This window comes from Tachypleus tridentatus, chromosome 9 (assembly GCF_004210375.1).
Source record: "Tachypleus tridentatus isolate NWPU-2018 chromosome 9, ASM421037v1, whole genome shotgun sequence".
NCBI lineage: Eukaryota > Metazoa > Arthropoda > Merostomata > Xiphosura > Limulidae > Tachypleus > Tachypleus tridentatus.
In genome coordinates, this window is record NC_134833.1 from 140446393 (window position 1) to 140469260 (window position 22868).

The following is a 22868-nucleotide window of genomic DNA, read 5'->3' on the forward strand; positions in this document are numbered from 1 at the left end:
AAACTCTAAACTTTAGCATTGCAAGCCTGTAAACTCAAGCTGTCCTCCTTGATGCAAATAGCTTATAATGGAATGTATTTTGAAACTTCATAACTATAGGTTCACTTTTTAATAAAAGGTATAGCTAACTTGAAAATAAAATGTTCAGTTCAGTTCGTGAAACTAATCATAAAAATATACATTTAAGTAAAAGTGCTTCAGTACCTGGAGTTTACAACACTGTTCCATAACTGTCTGACATTCATCCCAAACTTGAGTCAGTTTTTTCTGCACTTTTTCCAAGTTCTGTAAGCCTTCTTGGATCTTCTCTTTTCCAGGATGGTTCTGTTGGAGCAACATGTGGCCAGAGTCTTTCACTGCCCTGAACACTTCCTTCCGGTAGTTAATCGCTGCCTGTTCAGAAATAAATGTTAACAAATTCTCTCTTCATGTAGATTTACACCAAAGATTTATTTCAATTCTTATTGCAACATACAGGATATATGAACATATAAAACACATGTGTTTAAAAGAAATGAGCAATCTGTTGTCAAAAGAGCAAAGAAGTTTATACACTGCACGTGTTAACATGCTCAGATGTACATCATAATGTCTTACAACAGAAAACTAAAATTTGGTGTTCTTTCAAAATTGTTGTTCAAATACAAAAACAGCTGAAGAAAACGTTTTGACCACATAAGGCACACACATAACATTAATGTATTTGATGTGTGTATGCATCTCCTTTGCTCTTCATTATCAATCTGTTGCAAAATACAAAACATAACATGTGCCAGGTGCTAATACAACATGTTTTAAAGACAGCTTTGGCAAAGTAAACAGTATTGGAATCCAATCTTCCATGGTGACCTGGTATGTCTAGAAGAAGATAGATGCTTCAGTTTCTTGTGTTAACGACTGGAGCAAAGAGAACAAAATATTCACTTCTAATCTCCAGTCAGATGAAGTCAATAGAAGGTTGAATGATTAATTATAATTTCTTATATTTCTTAAATGAATATCACTAAGCTTCATTATAATATACATCTGTATATAATTTGATACAAATATAGTTCCAAACTTACAGCATTTTACAGAATGATTTATGGAAATGCACAGTTTGTAATGACCGACCAGTAAACAGGGGGTACACGGTTTATAATAATCACCTGACCAGTACTTTGTAAGTATATGGTTTGTGATGACTAACCATTACAAATAAAGACAATACATAGTTTGTAATCAATGACCAGTACTTAGTTGGTACAGATTTTGTAATAAATAACTAGTATAAGTAAAGTGAATACAGTCTATAATGACTGATCAGTATGATATACAAGTGCACAACGTTTTCTATTTGCCTATAGTATTATTTATTCTGACTTTATTCATTGTTCAGAATATTTGCAGTTTTCATATATCACATGGTCACAAAGATCATTAATTTGACCTTGTTTCTAGTTCTCCAAGTGAACACATGACTTTTATGTGACCTTGTGTAAGGCTTTCAACACCAATGTCTTTTAACGGCTGTTCATGTGATAACTGAGAGTTAGTTACAACTTCAGATATGTGTAATGAGAATAAATTGTTACATGATGGCACCATTTGATCTGTATCAAGAAATTTTTTCAAACCTAAGAACGGTAAAGTCAAGATCATACTTTGAAAAAGTAAAGTACAAAGCTTAGAAGATTGGTGAAGAAAAAGCACACACACAGTTTTTTGTGCAAAGTATCTTAATAAAGCTTGATAATTTGGTTTAACACGTGTTTCCAGTCTCATTCTGTTCAGCTGCAACTTAATAAATGAGTAGTTTAGTGACACTCTGTAATTTATCTCATTCAAATCTCCTGTTTAGCAGACTTTTAAATTAAACTCTAAAGTAAAAGTAAAATAAATAAAAACTGATAAGTACTAATGAAGTGAGTATATAATTTAGCAAAATATTTCAACTTGATATTTTGAATTGGTTCCACACACAATTTTTCAAATAAAAGATATCCAGTGACTCTTGGAAATAAATTCTGTTGGTTTAGCCATTTCAACACACTAGTTTTAAGTCAAATTAATTTTGTAGTAATTATAAGGATGTCCACAATTATTGTTATTTCCTGCACAATATCTTGAATATTTTTAATGGAAAATATTCAGACATATTTGACCCTATGCTACAATAACGTATCATGTATGTGAATAAGCCTATGTTATACAATTATGTTAAAAAAAAAAGAAAGACTTAAATCATTTTATGGAGTTTTACATAATATGACATTAACCTTTCTTTCCTGGTGCAGCTGTAGTTTACTTTGAGCTTCTGAGACTGAGTTGGCCAGTTCATCAGATTTCATCTGCTTTACCATATCATCTGACCACGACTCCTGCACAAAATGTAATAGTATAAAATTTACAGCAGAGTACAATAAGGTAAATGCATTTTGTAAGCTAATATTTCAGTCAAAAGCAACTATAATGGTTACTTACCAGCTTGGCAACTTCAGTCAAGAAGGTTTGGAGACTATGTGCATTCTTTAAACGTTGCTTTCTATTGGGTGAAGAATAACAACATAATCACTAGTTGTAACTAAATGAAGGGAGGTTATCACACAAATAAACATTACACACATTAAAAACTTAATTTTAATAATAATGTTGAAGATCTTAAAATTAATGTTCCATTGTGAAGTGTGATATAATGAGGTAAAATAGCATCCTACACAACACACTATGTATACTACCAAATGCTAAATCTAACAACATATAAATCTGAAATAGTCAATTTACCAAGATATCAGGAAATCAAACAAGCTTTCTTTACTTCCAAATAGTAAAGAACAGCATTTCCTGTGTAAATGAGCTTTCTCTATTTCCAACAAGTAAAGAACAGTGTTTCCTCTGTAAACGAGCTTTCTTTACTTTTTAATTTAAATGTTATTTGACCAAATTAAAATTTATGGTTTCTTCAAAGAACTTAACAGATTTATTTTTAACAAAGAAAATAAATTCAATAAATGTAATCAAACCCTCTATGTATCTAATAAGTTGTAAAATAGTTCAAACATATTTCTCTTAGTTATTATCAGTATAATAATTTTATTCTAAAGATCCATTCTTAAATGTAAATTATGAAATAGAATACAAATTGAAACATGTTTTTAGCATGTGTCCAATAGTAATTCACAATAAAAAAACGGATGACAATTTCCAAAACTTTAATCTTGTTGAATATTGTTCTTTAATACATTTTGCTTTCACAGAAAACTCTTCTAATTAATCATCACATGAATTTTAATTAAACAATCCTTCTACAGAAAATTGCAGTAATTTATTACCCTCATACTTGTACTTAAATTATAAGCCAACTATTGGATTATGTAACAGATCTAAAATTATCTACAAATATGCAGTTATTCTTTAGATTACTTATATTATTCTTAAATGGAAAAACAACATTTTATAATAATTTATTTCTTAAAGTTACAGGATTTTTAGTAATATTTCCAACTAAATACAAATTCTTCAAACTAAACACAAAGAAGACTGTTTGTTACTCACACAATACATGCCAGAGATGATAAAATCTAATAATGTCAAACTTTATTCTCCTAAATATTGATCAATCACACGATAATACTAAACAGTGATGAAAACGCAAGTTCAAAACTTTATTATTTTAATGTTATGTCCAAATGAATTCTAAAACTGTATTGCTTTATGACAATTATTACCTCTGTTTGCAAACGTCCGTCAATCTTCGTCGATTTTCTTGAACTTCATAAATTTTTGTTCGAGTAAGTTTTGCCATATCTGGATACTTTTGGATTAACCGACGAGCATCAGCATCATGTTGCTACAAGTTCATATTAGAACAAAATGAGCTAATGCTATGAATGTTGTTGGTTACTGGCATTTAATTTAGTCAGGTGTTTTAAAACCAAATATGATGAATTTGACATGCTATGCTGCATTTATTTTAACACAATATTACATGTTATTTAGAAAGTGAACACCTATGGAAACTTTGACATATCATTATAGACAATAAATATAAATGGCACATGATAAAACAGACTATACTGTACCAAACACTAAGTAGTTTACCAAAGTATAGCCTCATCAAGTTAAAACAAAGGAATAACAACAATTTTCTCAATGGAGCAAAGAATTTCGTATCTTTCTTTGATATTTCTTTAAAAGAACATTTATTATATTATTAAAAAAACTAGGGCTTCACTCTTAGTTTGGAATCAATCGCCTGGATTTCCATTTCAACAGCTTCCTGTTTACGCTGCAAAGCTTCTACACATTGAAGATCTTTTCCTTCATCTTCGACAGAAAGAAATCCAACCTAAAATATGAATCTTCATTTTCAATACACTGTAAAATTTCATACATTTATTATTAAATTGTTTTTAAAGTAAAAACTATTGGTAGGCAGTATTACAAAATAAGATATTACTGACACTTTTGGAGAAAACGTTTAATCTGAAAAACTGGCAATTAAAAGAATACAAAAACATGTTAACCTGTTTATTTTTGCTTCCCAAACTGTTCTTAAAATACATCATATGTGTTCATTAAACAGGTTAAAAAGCTATTAGAAATGCTGTACATTAGCCCTGAGATGAGTTAGCCACAATGGCAATTAAAAATACCATATGATGTAACATTTGAAAGAGGCTAGATTAGAGAAGGTAAACTGAAATGGTCAAACAGGCTAAATTAGAGAAGGTAAATTGAAATGATCAAAAAGGGTAGATTAGAGAAGGTAAATTGAAATGATCAAAAAGGGTAGATTAGAGAAGGTAAATTGAAATGATCAAAAAGGGTAGATTAGAGAAGGTAAACTGAAATGGTCAGTCATGGTCCTTTTCTGGTTTTTGAGTCAATTTTAATTATAAAACAACTACAATGTTTTCCTTTGTATATATTTTAGCTGGATCTTTTTAAACTTAGTGTAATTTTGTTATACAAAGAGATTAATACCCATTTCTGTTGGGGATTGAATGCATATATTTGTGCATTCCAAGTAAAAACTATTCCTATAAACAAACTAGAAACATTAAACTATACTTTTTACTGATTTAACGCCCGGTTGTAAGATGTTAATATTATAAAACTAGTAATACCACACTATACTTTGTTTATTTCTGTCCACACTCAGTAAAAGCAGAAAACATTATTATTACCATACTAGTAATATTTTACTATACTTTTGAACACAGAAAATAAGCTATCCATCAGCATCTTACACACACACAAAAAATTAAATATTACTGCTTAACTTGTAAACGTTTTGACTGTAAATATCATTGACATCTTTTGAAACACTCACCTTCTCACTGATGCGATCATTAGTGTCATCAATGTCTCTGTTAAAGGCATGAATTTCCAAGGCACCTGTCAGTTTTCCTCGATATGCTGCAATAGCTCCTTGCAGTGCTCTCCACCTGCAAACAAATTTAACATTAAATATAGATATGCAGGATTATATAACAAAACTAAATACTGTTAATATACATTTTATACAAGTTCAGTAGATTAATAGTTATTAAATTTCAAGAATAAAAAATTAAATACAAATTATACAAATTCATTATGTTAAAGATGTAGAATGTTTAGCAATTCATAAAAATAGAAGGATTTAAATTTTTTTTCTAGCAGAAGTGTAAGAATTTGTTATGATGTTCGATCTCCAATAGGTCTGCAAAATGTACTGGATCAAATTTAAATTATACTAACCACAATTCTTTTTATTTTCATTATAATGATTAAATAATGGCACATTATACACTCTTATATTCATTGCAGTGTCTTCTTGAATAATACCAAAAACTTTAAATGCCATGATACATTACAGCATATGTGTCACATATAAAATCTACAACCAGGTAGCAACTTTATAGATGTGGTGGATTTGTATTCCTGATGTATTGAAAATATCATTTAATTCAAAATACATAAAAATGCAAAACCTTTGGGCTGAATGCCCATACTACATATACTACACAAAACCAAAACCACTACAATGCAACCTGTCATTCAAAACAAATTTGCTATTTTTTCCTATTATACCTAACAAAAATTCTATCTAGTTTCAAGAGAGAAGTCCATATGATTTTGTCCAGACTTGCTGTTTAAGCTCATATCAGTAAAAAATTTGCATTAAAATAACTATTTTTACTTCAGCAAAAAATAATAATTAGATTAGAAAGCATTACAAACATAAAACTGAATAACTATCATATTAATTTATAATTTTGTAACTAAATTTTGTTTGTATATCAGGCTTACAACATCAGTGTACTGTAAATGAAGAGACTACCAAACTTACAAAAATTTCAGTTACAGCAGATATTTAATGAGGTGAAAGGAAAATTAACAGGTGGCATTTTTAAAACTCGTATCAATTAAACAGAGATTTGTATTTTACATACATGCACACAATTCATGAGAACAGAATCACAATACACCTGGAATAATACATATGGAATTAACAGTGCTTTTGAAACTAAAATTTGGTAGTATTAGACATTACACTTGGTGATTGCAACATAAATAAGCACACTAAGCACAGGTAGTTGTTAAGGGGGCTAGACAGTTCATGACTCCCCCTCCACCTCCAAGTTCACAAAAGTTTTTGCTTTTCTGTTGCCCCCCGTTAGTACAGCAGTATGTCTCCAGATTTACAATGCTAAAATCAGGGGTTCGATTCCCCTCGGTGAGCTGAACAGATAGCCCTATGTGGCTTTGCTATAAGAAAAACACAAACACGCTTTTCTGTTATGACTGACTTTTGGTAATTTTAGTCTGTGAGGTTGAAAACATCATTTCAATGAAAACAATTTAAAAACTCAGTCTAACTTGTGTGTGCACTAACTTCACGTGCTGTACACAACATAAAATGTGTGTAACTTGACAAAGATACCAGAATAGTAACATAAGTGTCCGTGAAGAAGAAATTACATTTAAAAAGTGCATTAATATTTGTTGTGCTTGCATATCTTTTTATTTTTCAAAACCACATATTCAGCATTGTTTCAGAGGAGAACCCAAAATATTTCTGCTTAAGGCTCCCAATCAGACAGCACATCCCTGCTTAGAATAGTAATTTCTTTTTGCACCTTTATTTTAGCATGAACTAAAATGTAATATCTTTATTACATATTTTTAACAAATTTTCTTTTGTTTAATCAAGATAGATTTATTGGAAAACTGACTCAGAATGTTGAAGTATAGCAATAAAAAGAAAGTTGTGGTAACTAGCATATACTTTTACAAAATAATATCCATATTAATATGTATTCTTAACAAAAACAGAAGCTTCCATATCACTGTTCTATACATACCATCAAAATGCATTTTGCAGAAAACACACCCTGAAACAATCTCATAATAACACTAAAATTGGAATAAACAGACAGAAAAGCTTAATACATGAGCACGATTTGAACTTTCATTAATCATATAAACCTCATAAAAAACATTTTTGCTCACAGAGCAGGAACTCTTACCAAAAACACTTATAGAACCAGAAAAGTCACTTTTTGCTTCAATGTAAGAACATCAACCAGTTGTGAAAAGTAGCAGGGTTTCATTATTCCATTTATTGAAGTAACAAAACAAAGTAAAATCATAGGATATCAAAAAAATCTCCTCACTTCTTATTCAAATTGTCACATCGTTGTTGAATTGCTCGTGTGTCTGATAAACCCTGACGAACCAGTTTGTCAGCAAGGTTATTGATGTTCTTGATTCTTGAGTCATCCACTTTCATGTCCTAAAACACAAAACGGTGGCATTTCGCTTGATATAATAACTGCTTACAAAGGTTTTTACACAGCTATTCTATAAGAGTGAGTTACACAAGTCTTTATAACAAGCATTTCAATATTTACTGAGAATAACAAATGTTTTTTCTTTAAAGTGATCTTTTGGTTAAAGACTGAAAATTAAATAATGGTAATCATATCAAAATAAGAAGCACTAACTGAATGTTTTAAGTTTTTATTATTCGACATAAGGTAAGATTTAAGGTTTACTTACTGAATCCACATCATTTAGCTTCTTCTGTAGCGAAAGGCAGTGTTCATAATCATTTCCAGTGTCCCCTGCCTGAACCATCATTTCCTAGAGATCAAACAACTAATCATATAAATGTGTCTTTAATAAAAATTAAGCATGATAGTCAAAAACACTTTTAGACTGACAAACAAATTTACATATATATAATTCATGTTTATGGGAATTCAAAGTCCAAAACATTTTAAATACTAAATAAACTAATTTATAAAATCCATTATATATTAACACAAAAGCCATTGGAAAGTGTTTAGTAAATACTAATAGCACTACCTAACAGAACAGAAAACTGATCAGCTAAATATACCTTGTCTCTCATCCATGCTTCTACTTTATCTACTTGTGTATTCAACTCTAAAATGTCCTGTGCCTCCATTAAACCTCGACCTCGATCAGACGAAGCTTTACGTAGCTCTGCCCACTTCTTTAGCAATGTTTCCAGTTGCCTTCTGACCTCAGTCGATGATTCGTGTCTTTTGGATAAGAGTGATTCACCTTTCTATAAAATCATCATAAGTTTACAAAGGAGATAACATTCAAAAGATAACATTCAACTATAAAAAAACATTTAAAAGTTTTTGTTGTATACATTTTACTAAATTCTACCAGTATAGTATTTATTTTAGTTCAGGCTACATACATATCATTATATTTTCACTTTACAAAAGTCAAAGAACTTTCAGAAGCTCCAGATCTCTGTGCAAACTTGTTTCTCTCAAGCCTCACATGACACTACTGCAATCATAAAAAAATCATGCATGACCATTTGCTGCAACTACATACACAATCATGCATGTTCATCTGCTATAACCACACACATACAAAAACATACATATTCATCTGCTACAATCACACATACACACCTTACATGACAACCTGCTGGAATTACACACACCATGCATAACAAGAACATCTGTTACAACATTACTTCACACACACACACTGTAGGTTATGTGTAGATGAACAAACTGGTATGATTACATACAGATGATTACATGCTCTGATGATACATACATAAACATTTGCTTTGATAACACAGAAGTGAACATCTGCCCTGATAATGCACACATGAACATCAGCTTAGATAACATACACAAGGACATCAGGTCTGACAATGTACATCTGAATATCAGCTGTGATATATAAGGTGCATGTGAACATTTGCTCCCATAGTGTGAATATACACTACATGGCCAAAAGTACGTGGATGCTCCTTCTAATTACTGGGTTCGGCTATTTCAACTACATCCACTGCTAACAGGTGCATAAAATCAAACATACATACTGCCATGCAATCTTTATAGACATACATTGGCAGTAGAATTGGTCATACTGAAGAACTCAGTAACTTTCAATGTGGCACTGTCTTAGGATGCCAACTTTCCAACAAGTCAGTTCATCAAATTTCTATCCTGCTAGACTTGTCCATGTCAAGTGTAAGTGCTGTTATTGTGAAGTGGAAACATCTAGGAACAACAACAGCACAGCCATGAAGTAGTAGGCCACACAAGCTCACAGAACAGGACTGCTAAGTACTGAAGAGCATAAAAATCGTCTGTCCACTGTAGCAAGTGTAAGTGCTGTTATTGTGAAGTGGAAACACTACCGAATTCCAAACTGTCTCTGGAAGCAACATCAGTACAAAAACTGTTTGTCAAGAGCTTTCCTGAAATGGGTTTCCATGGCCTAGCAGCTGCACACAAGCCTAAGATCACCATGCGCAATGCCAAGTATCAGCTGCAATAGTGTAAAGTACACCACCATTGGACTCTGGAGCAGTGGAAATGTGTTCTCTGGAGTGATGAATCATGCTTCACCATCTAGCAGTCTGATGGATGAGTCTGGGTTTGGTGGATGCCAAAAAAAAACCACCTGCCTGAATGCATAGTGCCAACTGTAAAGTTTTGTGAAAGAATAATGGTCTTGGGCTGTTTTTCATGGTTTGGGCTAGGCTATTTAGTTCTAGTGAAGGGAAATCCTAATGCTACAGCATACAATGACATTCTAGAGAATTGTGTGTATCCAACTTTGTAGCAACAGTTTGAGGAACGCCCTTTTTCATTGCAGCATCAAAATGCTCCAGCATACAAAGCGAGGTGCATAGAGACATGGTTTGCCGAAGTTGGTGTGGAAGAACTCGACTGGCCTGCGCAGAGCCCCGACCTCAACCCCATCGAACACCTTTGGGATGAATTGGAATGCCGACTGTGAACCAGGCCTTCTTGCCCGACCTTGCTAATGCTCTTGTGGCTGAATAGAAGCAAATCCTCACAGCAATGTTCCAAAATCTAGCAAAAAGCCTTCCCAGAAGGCTGTTATAGCAGCAAAAGGGGGACTAACTCCATATTAATGCCCATGGTTTTGAAATGAGATGTTCAACAACCACATATGGGTGTGATGGTCTAATGTCCACACACTTTTTCCCATGTAGTGTGTATATATATGATTATATGTGAACATCTCTGATGTTTTAATGTTGACCAGTGAGAATTGTTATCAAAAATTTACCAGCATTTTTTCTTTTAATAAGAGAGTTGGAATTTATCATTCTTGTCAACACTACAGCAATGTTTAACAAACTAAAAATGTGAATTAACACAATTAACCTGTTTAACTTCTGTAATGCTTTGGTCATGAGCAGTCAGTTCAGCTTCAAAAGCTTGATGTTTCTTTAGATTTTTCACTTTGTCATCTATGCTGTTTACTTCTCCCCTTGCTACTTCTACCTCAAGGCTTTTATTCTTTTCTTCAATCCATGCTTCAGCCTGAAACAACAAAAGACTGCATTTTAGGAATAATTCTTTATTTAACAAAAAATCTAAGGAAGAAGTTAGAAAATTTTTTAATCTTTTTAATAATTAGATCAGTCCTTGACAAGATTTTTTCCTTAGTGTAATTATGTTGACTGTCCATTAAAATTCTATACTTTGTAAAACGACTTTACAAAGCATCTTTTATCATACTTCTAAAGCTCTTCTTGGAACTGATTCAAGACTAATAGGCCTATAATTACTTGGATAACTTCTCTCTCCCTTGTAGACAGAAGTGACATTAGCTAATTTCCAATCTGTTGGCAAGTGGCTCATATACCCAACCCTTGATCTCCTTTAAAACCTATCCTCCAGTGGGACAGAGATAAGTCTATGGATTTACAACACTAAAACGAAGGGTGTAATTCCCCTTGGTGGACACAGCAGATAGCCTGATGTGCTTTACTATAAAAAAAAACAACACAAACTCACCTTTAAAACTCTCAGGGAAATATTAACTAACCCAAAAACCTTATCATTTTTTAAACTTCCAAATTTTAGTTTAACAAGCTCAGAATTTATGCAGTTGTCTCGTTCAATTTTGTTTTCATCTTTCAGTTGCTCAAGATGAGGAATACTGCTTCATTAGTATAAACTGAAGAGAAATCAGAATTTAATAACTAGTCATTTATAATTATCAGATACAAGCCTTCCTTCATTATCCCTCGAGGGTCATATCTCATACTAACATATTGTTTACTTTTAGTGTATTTAAAGAAATCCTTAACGTTAATTTTTATATTTTCACTCATATTTTTTCATACATCCTTTTGGATATCCTAATTTCCCATTTGACCAAATTTCTTAATCTTCTGTAACCTTTTAAGTCTTCTATAACAACATTAAACTTAACTTTCTTAAACTTGTGGTGTTTTTCTTTAATTTTAATCACTTATACCCTTTGTGAGCCAACCTGATTTATTTACAGCTACCCTTTTCTTTCTGTAAGGAATATATTTGTTTTGAATACTGAAAAATTCTTCAAATTTTTTCCATATTCGCTCAGTGTCTTCAATAACTCAGCTGCCCAATTCACAACAGATAATTCTTGCTGCATTTCCTCAAAAATTTTATTTTTTAATTTAGAATCAAAATATCATTATTCTTGATTTTCATATACAGAAAAACATCAAACCTAATACAGCAATGATCACTTGTACTTTTGTGTTCCACAATTTCCACCTTATCAACCACTTCTATACTAGAAGTTAACAATAAATCTATTCAAAACAAATACTCAATATGTTCATGAACAAATCCATACTTCTGGTTTATTAAAAATATTTCACCAGAAGTACAAGTTTTTTTGTAAATAAAACTTATAATGTTAACTGGAAGACTGCCAAATTTTATGAAGGAACACATAGTATATTGAAAGCTAGGTGCATTAAATCCATAAAATTAAAATAATACAAAGAGGTTACAGTCATTCACAGTGACCAAGCCCATATCAACAGAGCTAAACATGGGAAATAACAGTAATAAGGCACAAAAGACGTGCTTACATAATGTTTTACCTTTTTTAAAGGTAAGCTTAATTTTAGTGTTACTTTTAATAGTAATAAACAAGTAACAGTTCTAAAAGTAGGACATTTGACATGATGTCCAGCAATTATAGATTTTATTACAATAAAAATATGATGATTTGGAAAATTCAGCTCTTAGAAATCTTTTCTCAGCATATGATAAGAAGTTACAGCATGGTGTGTATCCATTATTGATTCTTATTATGGAAATACAAAGGTTTTGAAAATGTAACTATTAGAAAAATCTTTTCTTAGGACATGATCAGGAAATGTACAAAAAATGAAAATATTACAATAAGCTTTGGATAAAAACAAAGTGTTAAGATAAAGCCCACAACACTATAAACTGATTTTTATTTCATATTCATCTACCTCTGCAGCATCTCGTCTAAAAGTAGCAAGTAACAGAGCATCTCCTAGCTTCTGCTTTCTTACTTGGCCAATTTCTTTTACTTTTGCTCTCCTAAAAAAACAAACAATAAAAAAAAACTTGATCTTTTTGAAAGGGCAAGTAAGAGTTCTTCGTATTCAATTTAACCTGAGATACCATCATATATATTAAATATAACAGAAAGGCTGGGAATGCTCTCTTAAAAGAGGCACTGTTTTATAACATAGATATATCAAATATTGAAAGATTAATCAAAGTGGATGTGAAAATATATTTTCCATTCACATTGCACAAAATAACCTTATAACTTAAGACAACATACCTTTTTTTCTAAAATTGTTTGATAAGAGTTTAACATTTTTTTTTTTTATAATTACTTATATACAAACATATATATACCAGAAAAGGATATTAAACATGATTTTATTTGTATACCTCTTCATCACTTCATTAATTCTATTTCGTATTGTTCTACTCTCAAAGTGATTCTGCTGAAGAAGTTTTTCTCCTGCCATCTGAAGTGCTGCCACCTGTTAAACAATATTATTACATATATTAACAGTGATTACGTTTTTAAGAATACTGTCTTAACACTAAAAAAAATGCAATATCTCCAACACATTAGATTATGAGGCTACTTCATTAGTCTTTTCAGCTTAATGAAATACAATTATTCACAATTTACAATCTGTCATCCTCTTTGGGAATAAATTTGAAATTTTATTCACTAAAGTTTGGCCTATATTAGGCCTGAGTTACATCACTTTACTGTCTAAATTGAATATTGGAAAGTTTTTTCATTAATACTGTTAAAATAAGTAACAACCTGTATATTTTTCTAACCATAATAGTGTATACTTCTTTTGAAAAATTCACTTTAAAGCCTAAGTATACAATAAGTTTCAATAAATTTAAGTTTTATACAGACACAATGCAAATAAGTAATGTGCATTAAGTAAGCTACAAAATCATGTGCAGTGCACATCACTCTGATCAGAAAAGTTCATACTTCATCATCAGTGAACCAAAAATAAATCTGAAGGACCAATTATTCATAATTAGTGGAGATGTCTAATGGGTGCAGAAACTGCAGAGTAAAGGGAAGGTAAAAAAAAAATTATAGACTGACATTCAGTTGAGTAAAGGAAGGATTAGAAAGTGAAATCAGGTTTAACATTCAGTTAAGTGAAGAGAGAATTAGAGAGTGATACCAAAGTTTAACATTCAGTTTGGTAAAGTACTGATCAAAGAGCATGAACAAGGTTTAACATTTATATGTAAAAATGGCTCGTTTGGGTTGGGAAAATTTTTTACGTAGAGGAGTAAACAACATTTCAAACGTGACCAAAGAATGTCGAAATGTTGTTCACTCCTCTACGTAAAAAATTTTCCCAACCCAAATGAGCCATTTTTACACATATATTTCTCTACAAATGGGTTTTCTCAACATCACTGATTAAGATTTAACATTTGATTGAGTAAAGTGAGTATTAGAGAGCAATACAGAGGTTTGACATTCAGTTACGTAAAGGGACAATCAGAGAACAAAACCAAGGTTTAACATTCAGTTGAGTAAAGGGAAGATCAGAGAGCAAACCAAGATTTGATGTTCAGTTAGGTAAACATGAGGATCAGAGAGCAAACCAAAGTCTGACATTTAGTTGAGTAAATATAATTTTTTAAAATTCCTATTACCTTTTCATCCTGGGCTATTAAAACCTTCTCAAAGGCATCATGTTTCTTCACTTGACAATTCACTTCTTCTACTGTTGTCCCAAAATCACTTCCTGCCAGATAGGCCTGTAAGAAATATTATTGCTTGTTAATAGAAACTTGTTTTTTAGAAATCATTAATTACGAATTGATTTGATGTAAAGTAATTTTTACAAAATTATAACTTTGAAAATTTGTTTTGAATCTAAATTTTTTTAACATTCATATTAAACTCTCATACTTTATAGAATAGTGCTAGATAATTTGTGAACAGTACAAAAACAATTAGACATCACACTTTAACACTCGTATTAAATCTAATGGCTCATTAATAGTTTCTAACTTTAACACAACTATCTTTGGCAGAAAAACTAAAATTATTCTAATTCATCAAACAAATCCTTCAATTACAGATAATTTAAAATGTATTCCTAGGAACAGTAACAATTCAGAAACAATCTACACTTTAGAATTATGAATGTCTTTTAATTGTAACTGTTAATTGAACCCTTCCAACATTAAAATAACATACTTTGTAGTTATGAAGTGTATGTTCAGAAAATTTCTTTACTTGCTGTTATTCTAATAAAAAAAAGCATTGAACTACAAACAGTGCCACTGATTGATAGCTCTAGTGTATAAATAATTGTTACCTCTTGCTGCCCACAAAGGGTGTCAAGTTGTTCTGCATCTCTGAGAAGAATATAAAGGTCAAGCAGCTGATACAAGAATATTTTTTTCTTCTCATATCCAGTGAGAAGCTGTTCTCTAACTTCTTTTAACTGATGCAACTTTTCCTGAATCTGAAAAGTTAATATAAAAAAAAGAATTTACAAAGAATTCAAATAGAAAAACTCAAAGCATTTTTTTCTTTTCCCAAAAAATTAATAATTTACTTCCACATCACAAAATAATCAAGTTTTTAAATTCCCATGTTTATTTAACATACTGAGCCCATAACTTCAAAAGTATGTCTCAATTTTGCTTCCACTCTCCATTTCCAAAACTCAGATTATTTTTAAGTTCCCTCAAGTACTTTTGTTGTGGCATTTCCTTATGAAAAACTGGGTTCTATTTGACAACTCATACTTCCTATGTATTTTACAAACTTTCATTACATTGAGCACAGTAAAATAATAGTTATGCACATGTAACTTTAAAGTTCTAAAATTATCCCAGTAAATTATTCAAATTATTAACTTGAACTATCAACTGAAATATTTTTCCAGAGATAAAAATCATCCTACAAACCTCATCACTGGCGTAATGTTTCTGTTTTACTAACTGATGTCCATCTTCTATGATAGAACAGAAAGTGTGCTCACGAGCTTCAATCTCGGCACACAGCTGCTCGTGTTCTGAGGCGAGAAGCTGAGCTCCTGAGGCATTGCTAACTTTCACCTCAGCCTGAAAAGCTGCACAGAGTCCCTGTGCCCAAGTTTCTAAGTCTCTTGCCTTAAAAGAGAACAAGGTGTAAACTCATATTGGAAAAAAACACAAGAAAACTTAGTACAAAATCACAGTTTACAAAATGTTTTTTCACACAAATATTTAATTTCAAAAGTACTAAAAAAGGGATAAAGAAATGATTTCTAAAGATATATATTGATAAGAAAAGTATCCAAAAAACATAAAAGACTATCATAACTCTAAAAACATTATATTTTTGTTTTTGTCTTCTTTACCACTGATTTTTTCAATAAATAAAAAAATAAAGTCACCTTAAAAATATATTGTACATTGTAACAGCATAAGACTTGTTTACTTTAAATAGCTTACTGTTGCTAAAAATTTTTGAAGGAGAAATGCATTTTCTATGAAGTGAGAGTGGTCCATCATCCTTTCTTTTAGAGCATCCCAGTTATCTAGTAAAACATCCTGTTGTTGTATAATGTGTTCAGCATTACCACCAGGGTACTTGGCTTGCAAGTGAGCACTATCATTTAGAAGAACTTGAATCTTGTTGAAAAAATATATGAAAATAAAATTAGTGACACAAATCTTCAACAGTATGATCTCAAGGAAACTTGTAGAAATTAATAAAATTTCTGCTGTATACTGTTCTACCTATTTCTGTGAAGATAAAAAATGATGAAAAAGAGAAGAGACTGTTTTTAATTATATCTGTTTCCTCTATAAAAGTAATACATGTCTTTTTACAAAAATACAATTTCTACCTAATCATACTGCAGTTTTGCATGAAAAATTGTTTTACAAAATTAGATATTTTTTTTTAGAAAAATTGAAGCATACATTTACTCAGTTGTGTAAATTTAGATAAATAGAAACATAAATCACACAATCAGGTGTAGAATAACATGCATGTAACCAACATAGAAAACCAATCAAATTTTTGATTTTCAAGCTTACTTGTCCTTCAAGAGCTGCAACATCATTTTCAAATCCCTCATGTTTCTTCTTTGAATTCTGCACTGCTTTCAGATCCCGACCAACATCCTTTGGAATACTCTCATATTTTTCATGAATACGAGACAAGGCATCAGCAACATCATGATTGAAGCGATGCAGTTCACTTGCTGCTTTCAGTTTTTGCTCTCTGACATCTATAGTATCCCAGAGGACTTCCCAAGCATTTCTACATAAAATCCAATCTGATCAGATAAATGAACTTTGCACTTAAAATGTATTTACCACTTCTCATACAATAGCTTTACCTCAAAGAAAAATTATTTTTTGGTTTGCCCATCTAAGCATTGGTACAAATTCTACCTTGCTTGCTTCAATCTTTAGACTCCACTATCTTGCCATTAGTGATTTTAGTCTTGAGATTCTCTCCACCTACAACAATGTGCCCTTTATACCCAATTCACATACAAGATCCCTGTTGTTATTTCTCATTCACTTTTATGAGACTGGCAAGATTATCAGACCCAAACACTGGCTACTGTGAGGAAGAAAGTCAGGATAGTGTGAAAGGAGGTAAGTATTACTGAAAATACATTTTCAGTATACGAAATTGTAAAAACTTCCAAACCAAATCTCCCCTACTGCTTTAGCTAGAATCCCACATCGACCAGAAAGCATCTGCATAGAAAAAAACTGATGTGAAAAATTAAGATATAAAACACAGTAGTGGGTGTCTCGAACAGGTATGCTCTTTGTCCAGATGAAGTGAAACCTGAATGTGGACAGTAAAGGCGAACTGGCTTATTACCACAAGATTTATGCAGGTCCCAACTACACAGACAAGGTGCCATGTCTCATCATTGGAATTACCGGGCTGTAGATGCAAAGCTAGATCTAAGGTATGGTAGCTAGAATGTGAGAACTGCAATATAATATAACTGTATAACAGGAATACAATATGAAGTGAACCCAACCTGAAGGTTACAGGACAATGTGTATCTAGCCATCAGAATTACAAAGAGAAGGAAAGCAACACCTAAGTGAACAAACCCTCACTCCAACCTGAAAAAATGCAAAATGCAACAACCAAAACTCAGAATTACAGGCCCAAACACTCAACCTGAAAATTACATAATGTTGCAAGTGATGTTGAGAAAACCCACTTGTAGAGAAATATATATGTAAAAACGGCTCGTTTGGGTTGAGAAAATATTTTATGTAGAAGAGAGAACAACGTTTCAACCTTCTTCGGTCATTGTCAGGTTCACAAAGAAAGAAAGAGGTAACTGACCACATGTTTGAAAGGGGTTGTGGAAGGGAGTGTCAGAATGTAGAGGGCAGTGTCAGATGTTTGAATATATAATTTTATATTATTTATTTTATTATATTTAATATAGGTATAAAGGCGTTCCTTTACATTGGTTTATTTTGGGTTTAAGTTGTTGTATAAGTAAGGCTTCTTTGATTCTGCGCTTGTTTATGTTTGTTTCTTTATTTAGTATTTGAGTGTTTTCTATGGTTATGTTGTGTTTATTTGACTTGCAGTGTTCGAAAACGTGTGAAGGTGACTTTTTATGTTCTTTGAATCTGGTTTCCATTTTTCTACAGCCAGCAGTAAAACGAACATTTATCTTCAGAAAACAGCATGATGACAATCAACAGAAGATTTTAATAAACAAACAATTTATGACTTATCCATTTGGTAAGATCGTTAGATGGTGATACTTTTAAATTCAATTATAAAACACAAGTCTGAAGCTGTCAAGTGTTTGTCATATTTAGATAGATCAGACTTAATGAAATGATGTAAACAGGAAATTTAGTTTAAATACTGAGAAACAAACAAGCCACTGGGGTGTGTAAATTAATAACGACTTCCTTCTTGTGTTAAAGAGGTACTGATGCTCTGAAAAAATGGCCTAAGCATGGGCAACCCAGTATCACCAGTTCTAGCCAATATTTTTATGACACAAGTTGAAACACAAGCAATTAACACAGCATTACATCCACCACTATACTGGTACAGATATGTAGATGACATGGTTGTGGGATTCACATCTACAGAACACATACTTAATATTTTCAATCACATTAACGCTATACATCCCAACATCAACTTCACATGTGAACACGAAGAAAGTAATCATGTATTATTTCTTAACCTCAAAATTACAAGAACTGATACACAATTTAAAACAGAAATCCACCAAAAAATCACCCATACTAGACTATACATTCCTTGGGATGCAGCACATGAAATAAAACAAAAACTCAACATACTAAGAAATCAAATAAACACAGCCATAAAACTATGTTCATCAGATAAAATTAATGATGAATGAGACAAAATAAAACAATACTTCATCAACATCAATAAGTTTCCTCTACAAACCATAGAAAATATTATTTGCAGACACCCAAACAGAAAGCAAAATCAACCAACAAAAGTAAATATATCTCACGAATCAAAAAATCATGAAACCATATACTGCTGCACATAATATATTTCTGACATCAGTAGAAAAATAACCAACATTTGGCAAAAACTAGTAACAAAATATAATATTCCAGTTAATACCAAAATTATTCAAAAACGAGGCACAAAACTAAAGTCTATACTATGTAAAAACTACACTGAGAAACACCACACCAACATTATTTATAAAATACAATGTGATAACTGCCACGACTTCTATATTGGAGAAACAAGTAGAAAAATGGAAACCAGATTCAAAGAACATAAAAAGTCACCTTTACACGTTTTTGAACACTGCAAGTCAAATAAACACAACATAACCGTAGAAAACACTCAAATACTAAATAAAGAAACAAATATAAACAAACACAAAATTAAAGAAGCCTTATTTATACAACAACTTAAACCCAAAATAAACCAATATAAAGGAATGCCTTTATACCTATATTAAATATAATAAAATAAAATTAATATAAAATTATATATTAAAACATCTAACACCACCCTCTGCATTCCGACACTCTGTTACACAACCCCTTCCAAACATGTAGTCAGCTTCCGGTCAGTTACCTCTTTCTCTCTTTGTGAACCTGACGATGACCGAAGAAGGTCGAAACGTTGTTCGCTCTTCAATGTAAAATATTTTCTCAACCCAAACGAGCTGTTTTTGCACATATAATATTGCAAGCCTAACCACCTGGAAAGCAAAAGGAAAGCAAGCAAGACCAAAATGGTCAAGTCTGTCCTCCAATCTGAAGAAGCACAAAATGCAATAAACTGAACTCTAAATTACAGAGCCAATTCATGCCTCACTCAATCAGAAGAAAACAGAAATCATCCAGCCTGGGATTATGAACTGAAATCCTAACTCCTCACTATGAGAGGCAATGCAACACCTCCTGCACTTGAAATTACTTGAATCACTTGAAGAAGGATGTGGAACAAATGAATTTCAACCAATGGCTTATGGATGTGACTCTCTAAATGCAGAATTACACAGAGTTAAAGCCCCTCTCACATGATCATGGAAATTAAGAGAATGACTAAAATACAAGGCCATTTTTACACAACTAGAGTGGACTGTAATTATGAGGAAGCTCCCACATGGGCTAGACCAGTTCCCCATCCAAGATTTCAGAGAAACATCTAGGATTAAGGATAGAAGGGTATCTAGCTTTGCCTTCTTCTACTTGAGTATAAATATCACTTAGAAGGGATAGACCTCTGTCTACTACTCCAGTGACTAGAAACAGAATGGTAAAGTCACCCTTACTCCTCTGGAAAAAAGGTGGGGATTCATCTTAGGGAGTTCTGAGAAACAATGTTTCAGAGACAGCACAATAGAAGAGCCACAGTCTTTATTTTGAAAAGTAAACCAACCTTAATTTCTTCAATTCAGGGATTAGTAACAATAGTCAAAATCCCTTTATGCTTTACTCATAATAGTCCATGAATGGAAATCCAATATTGTACATTATATTTGATATAGAATAAGTATTCACCATCTGGAAAATGCCAAGATGATCTTATGGGACATACTACTTCAGTGTTGTTGTTGTTGTCAGAAATTTAGTTGTTAGTCTACTGACAGTTAGTGCAAATTTGTAAAAACACATCTGACCAAGCAACACTCACCACTTAGCAAGATCTAACTGAGAATTTACAAGAAGATTCCTGTAAAAAAATATAATAATACAAAAGAAATGAAGCACTTGCCTTTGTCACAACTGAGTCAAGGCATGTAGAATATCCACAAAAATAGTAAAAATCTTTCTGAGGAACAGACTTCTAAAACATGCAAATAGTACAATATATACGTAAAGGTATTAAGTGTTGTCCACATATCAGCCTGGAGAATTTCCTCCAGTGAGTAATACAATCAAGCTGCCAGGGACATTGAGATACATCAAACTTGACAAGATGAGACCCTAACAAGCCTCGACTCCTCCACTGAAAAACCAAAGTTGCTGACTGATCAAAGAAAATGGATGAAAAATAATCTAAATTCTCATTAGTGAACTTCTGATCTCCTGCAAACTCAGCTACAGAACCAACAGGAGGAAAAGCATCATATCACATGTCAGACTAACTCTTTGCATATAAGAAGCTATATGTTTTCTGCTCCCAATGCCCATGTAACGTTAGATTTGTGAGGTGATAGAGGAGGGGCACCAAGCAACTCCATGTTGATGTAACTCTGTTTTCATAATTTTTTACTTTGAGAAAAAGCAAATAAGAAAGAATAACAGGGAGCTTTTATATGGATCTGATATTGAAGGTGCATTGACATTGGTCACAAGGTTGAAAACTGCTAAGAGCAATATAGTGAAACAAACAAGGTAGAATTAATACCAATGCTTTGATGGGCAAAGAAAAAACTTTCATTAGAATGAGGCTAAAGTAGGAGTTTCTGAAAAAAAACACATTTTTATATGATCCAATTGCTCAACAGTAGCTTTTTGGCTTCATTAGATGTAAGAAATATAACTGAAATTGAAATTTAAAATTTTATTTAACTGGTTACAGCAATAATGAAAAAATTCATATATAAAGTACAATTCTTTTTGGTGTTTGTTAATTTACTGGAGATATTTATTGTAACTTTAACACTGAACTAAAGAATGAGTTTATATTCTCTAAAAAGAACCATAATTCCACCAACATAGACCTTGTATTTGCTCAGAATTCTGCATTTTGCAAGCATATCTTCCACTTCAAACACATAGACGGATACTGACTGCTCATATAAATGATTAGCACTTCGTTAAGGAATGAACAGTTTCTAAAATCACCTACAATAATTCATAGTGTGTTGCAAACACTGATTCTTGGTTGTTACAAACAAAAGAACATTCAAAACAACAGGGCAAGGGCAGTGGACACAAGAGAACGATCAAAGGAACAGAGTGCAGTGGACACAAAAGAACGATCAAAGCAACAGCTCACAGTGGACACAAAAGAACAATCAAAGCAACAGCTCACAGTGGACACAAAAGAACAATCAAAGCAATAGCGCACAGTGGGTACAAAACAACAATCAAAGCAATAGTGCACAGTGGGTACAAAACAACAATCAAAGCAATAGTGCACAGTGGACACACACAAAAAAAGAAACAACAGCGCAAGTTAACACAAATGATCAATGAAAGCAATATCATGAAGTAGACATGAAATATTGATGAAAGCAACAGGATGCAGCATATAAAAAACTACATTGTATTAATTTTATACTGATTTTATGTGTGTGTGTGGATAATGTATTAAATGCAGATTATGTGCTGCATTGTGAAAAAACAGGTTTAAAAAATCCAAGTTGGGCCAACACCAAGAGCACACTTACCTAAGCTGTTCTTGTCTACTCTGAACTTCTTCTGAATAAGGACTTTCCACTGCAATTAATTTCTTAGCCAGTACTTCACACTGATTGAATCTCTCTGACCCGGCTTCCACTCTGTGCTTGTAATCATTGAATTTGCTAAGCAGAACCTACAGTCAATTTTATACATTTTAATACTTTTCATGCT

General features: G+C 32.1%; 1 protein-coding gene across 1 annotated transcript in view; it reads right to left on the reverse strand.

Annotated features, from left to right (window-relative positions):
* LOC143226523 (spectrin beta chain, non-erythrocytic 5-like) overlaps nucleotides 1-22868 on the reverse strand; it is a 179633-nt gene that overhangs the window by 26616 nt on the left and 130149 nt on the right. The window contains 18 exon segments of the mRNA XM_076457571.1: nucleotides 205-393; nucleotides 2259-2360; nucleotides 2464-2524; nucleotides 3708-3829; nucleotides 4214-4327; nucleotides 5315-5429; nucleotides 7641-7759; nucleotides 8026-8109; nucleotides 8369-8560; nucleotides 10668-10826; nucleotides 12770-12860; nucleotides 13224-13318; nucleotides 14484-14588; nucleotides 15155-15304; nucleotides 15753-15956; nucleotides 16281-16460; nucleotides 16872-17097; nucleotides 22685-22830. Coding sequence (XP_076313686.1) covers nucleotides 205-393; nucleotides 2259-2360; nucleotides 2464-2524; nucleotides 3708-3829; nucleotides 4214-4327; nucleotides 5315-5429; nucleotides 7641-7759; nucleotides 8026-8109; nucleotides 8369-8560; nucleotides 10668-10826; nucleotides 12770-12860; nucleotides 13224-13318; nucleotides 14484-14588; nucleotides 15155-15304; nucleotides 15753-15956; nucleotides 16281-16460; nucleotides 16872-17097; nucleotides 22685-22830 — 2454 coding nt within the window.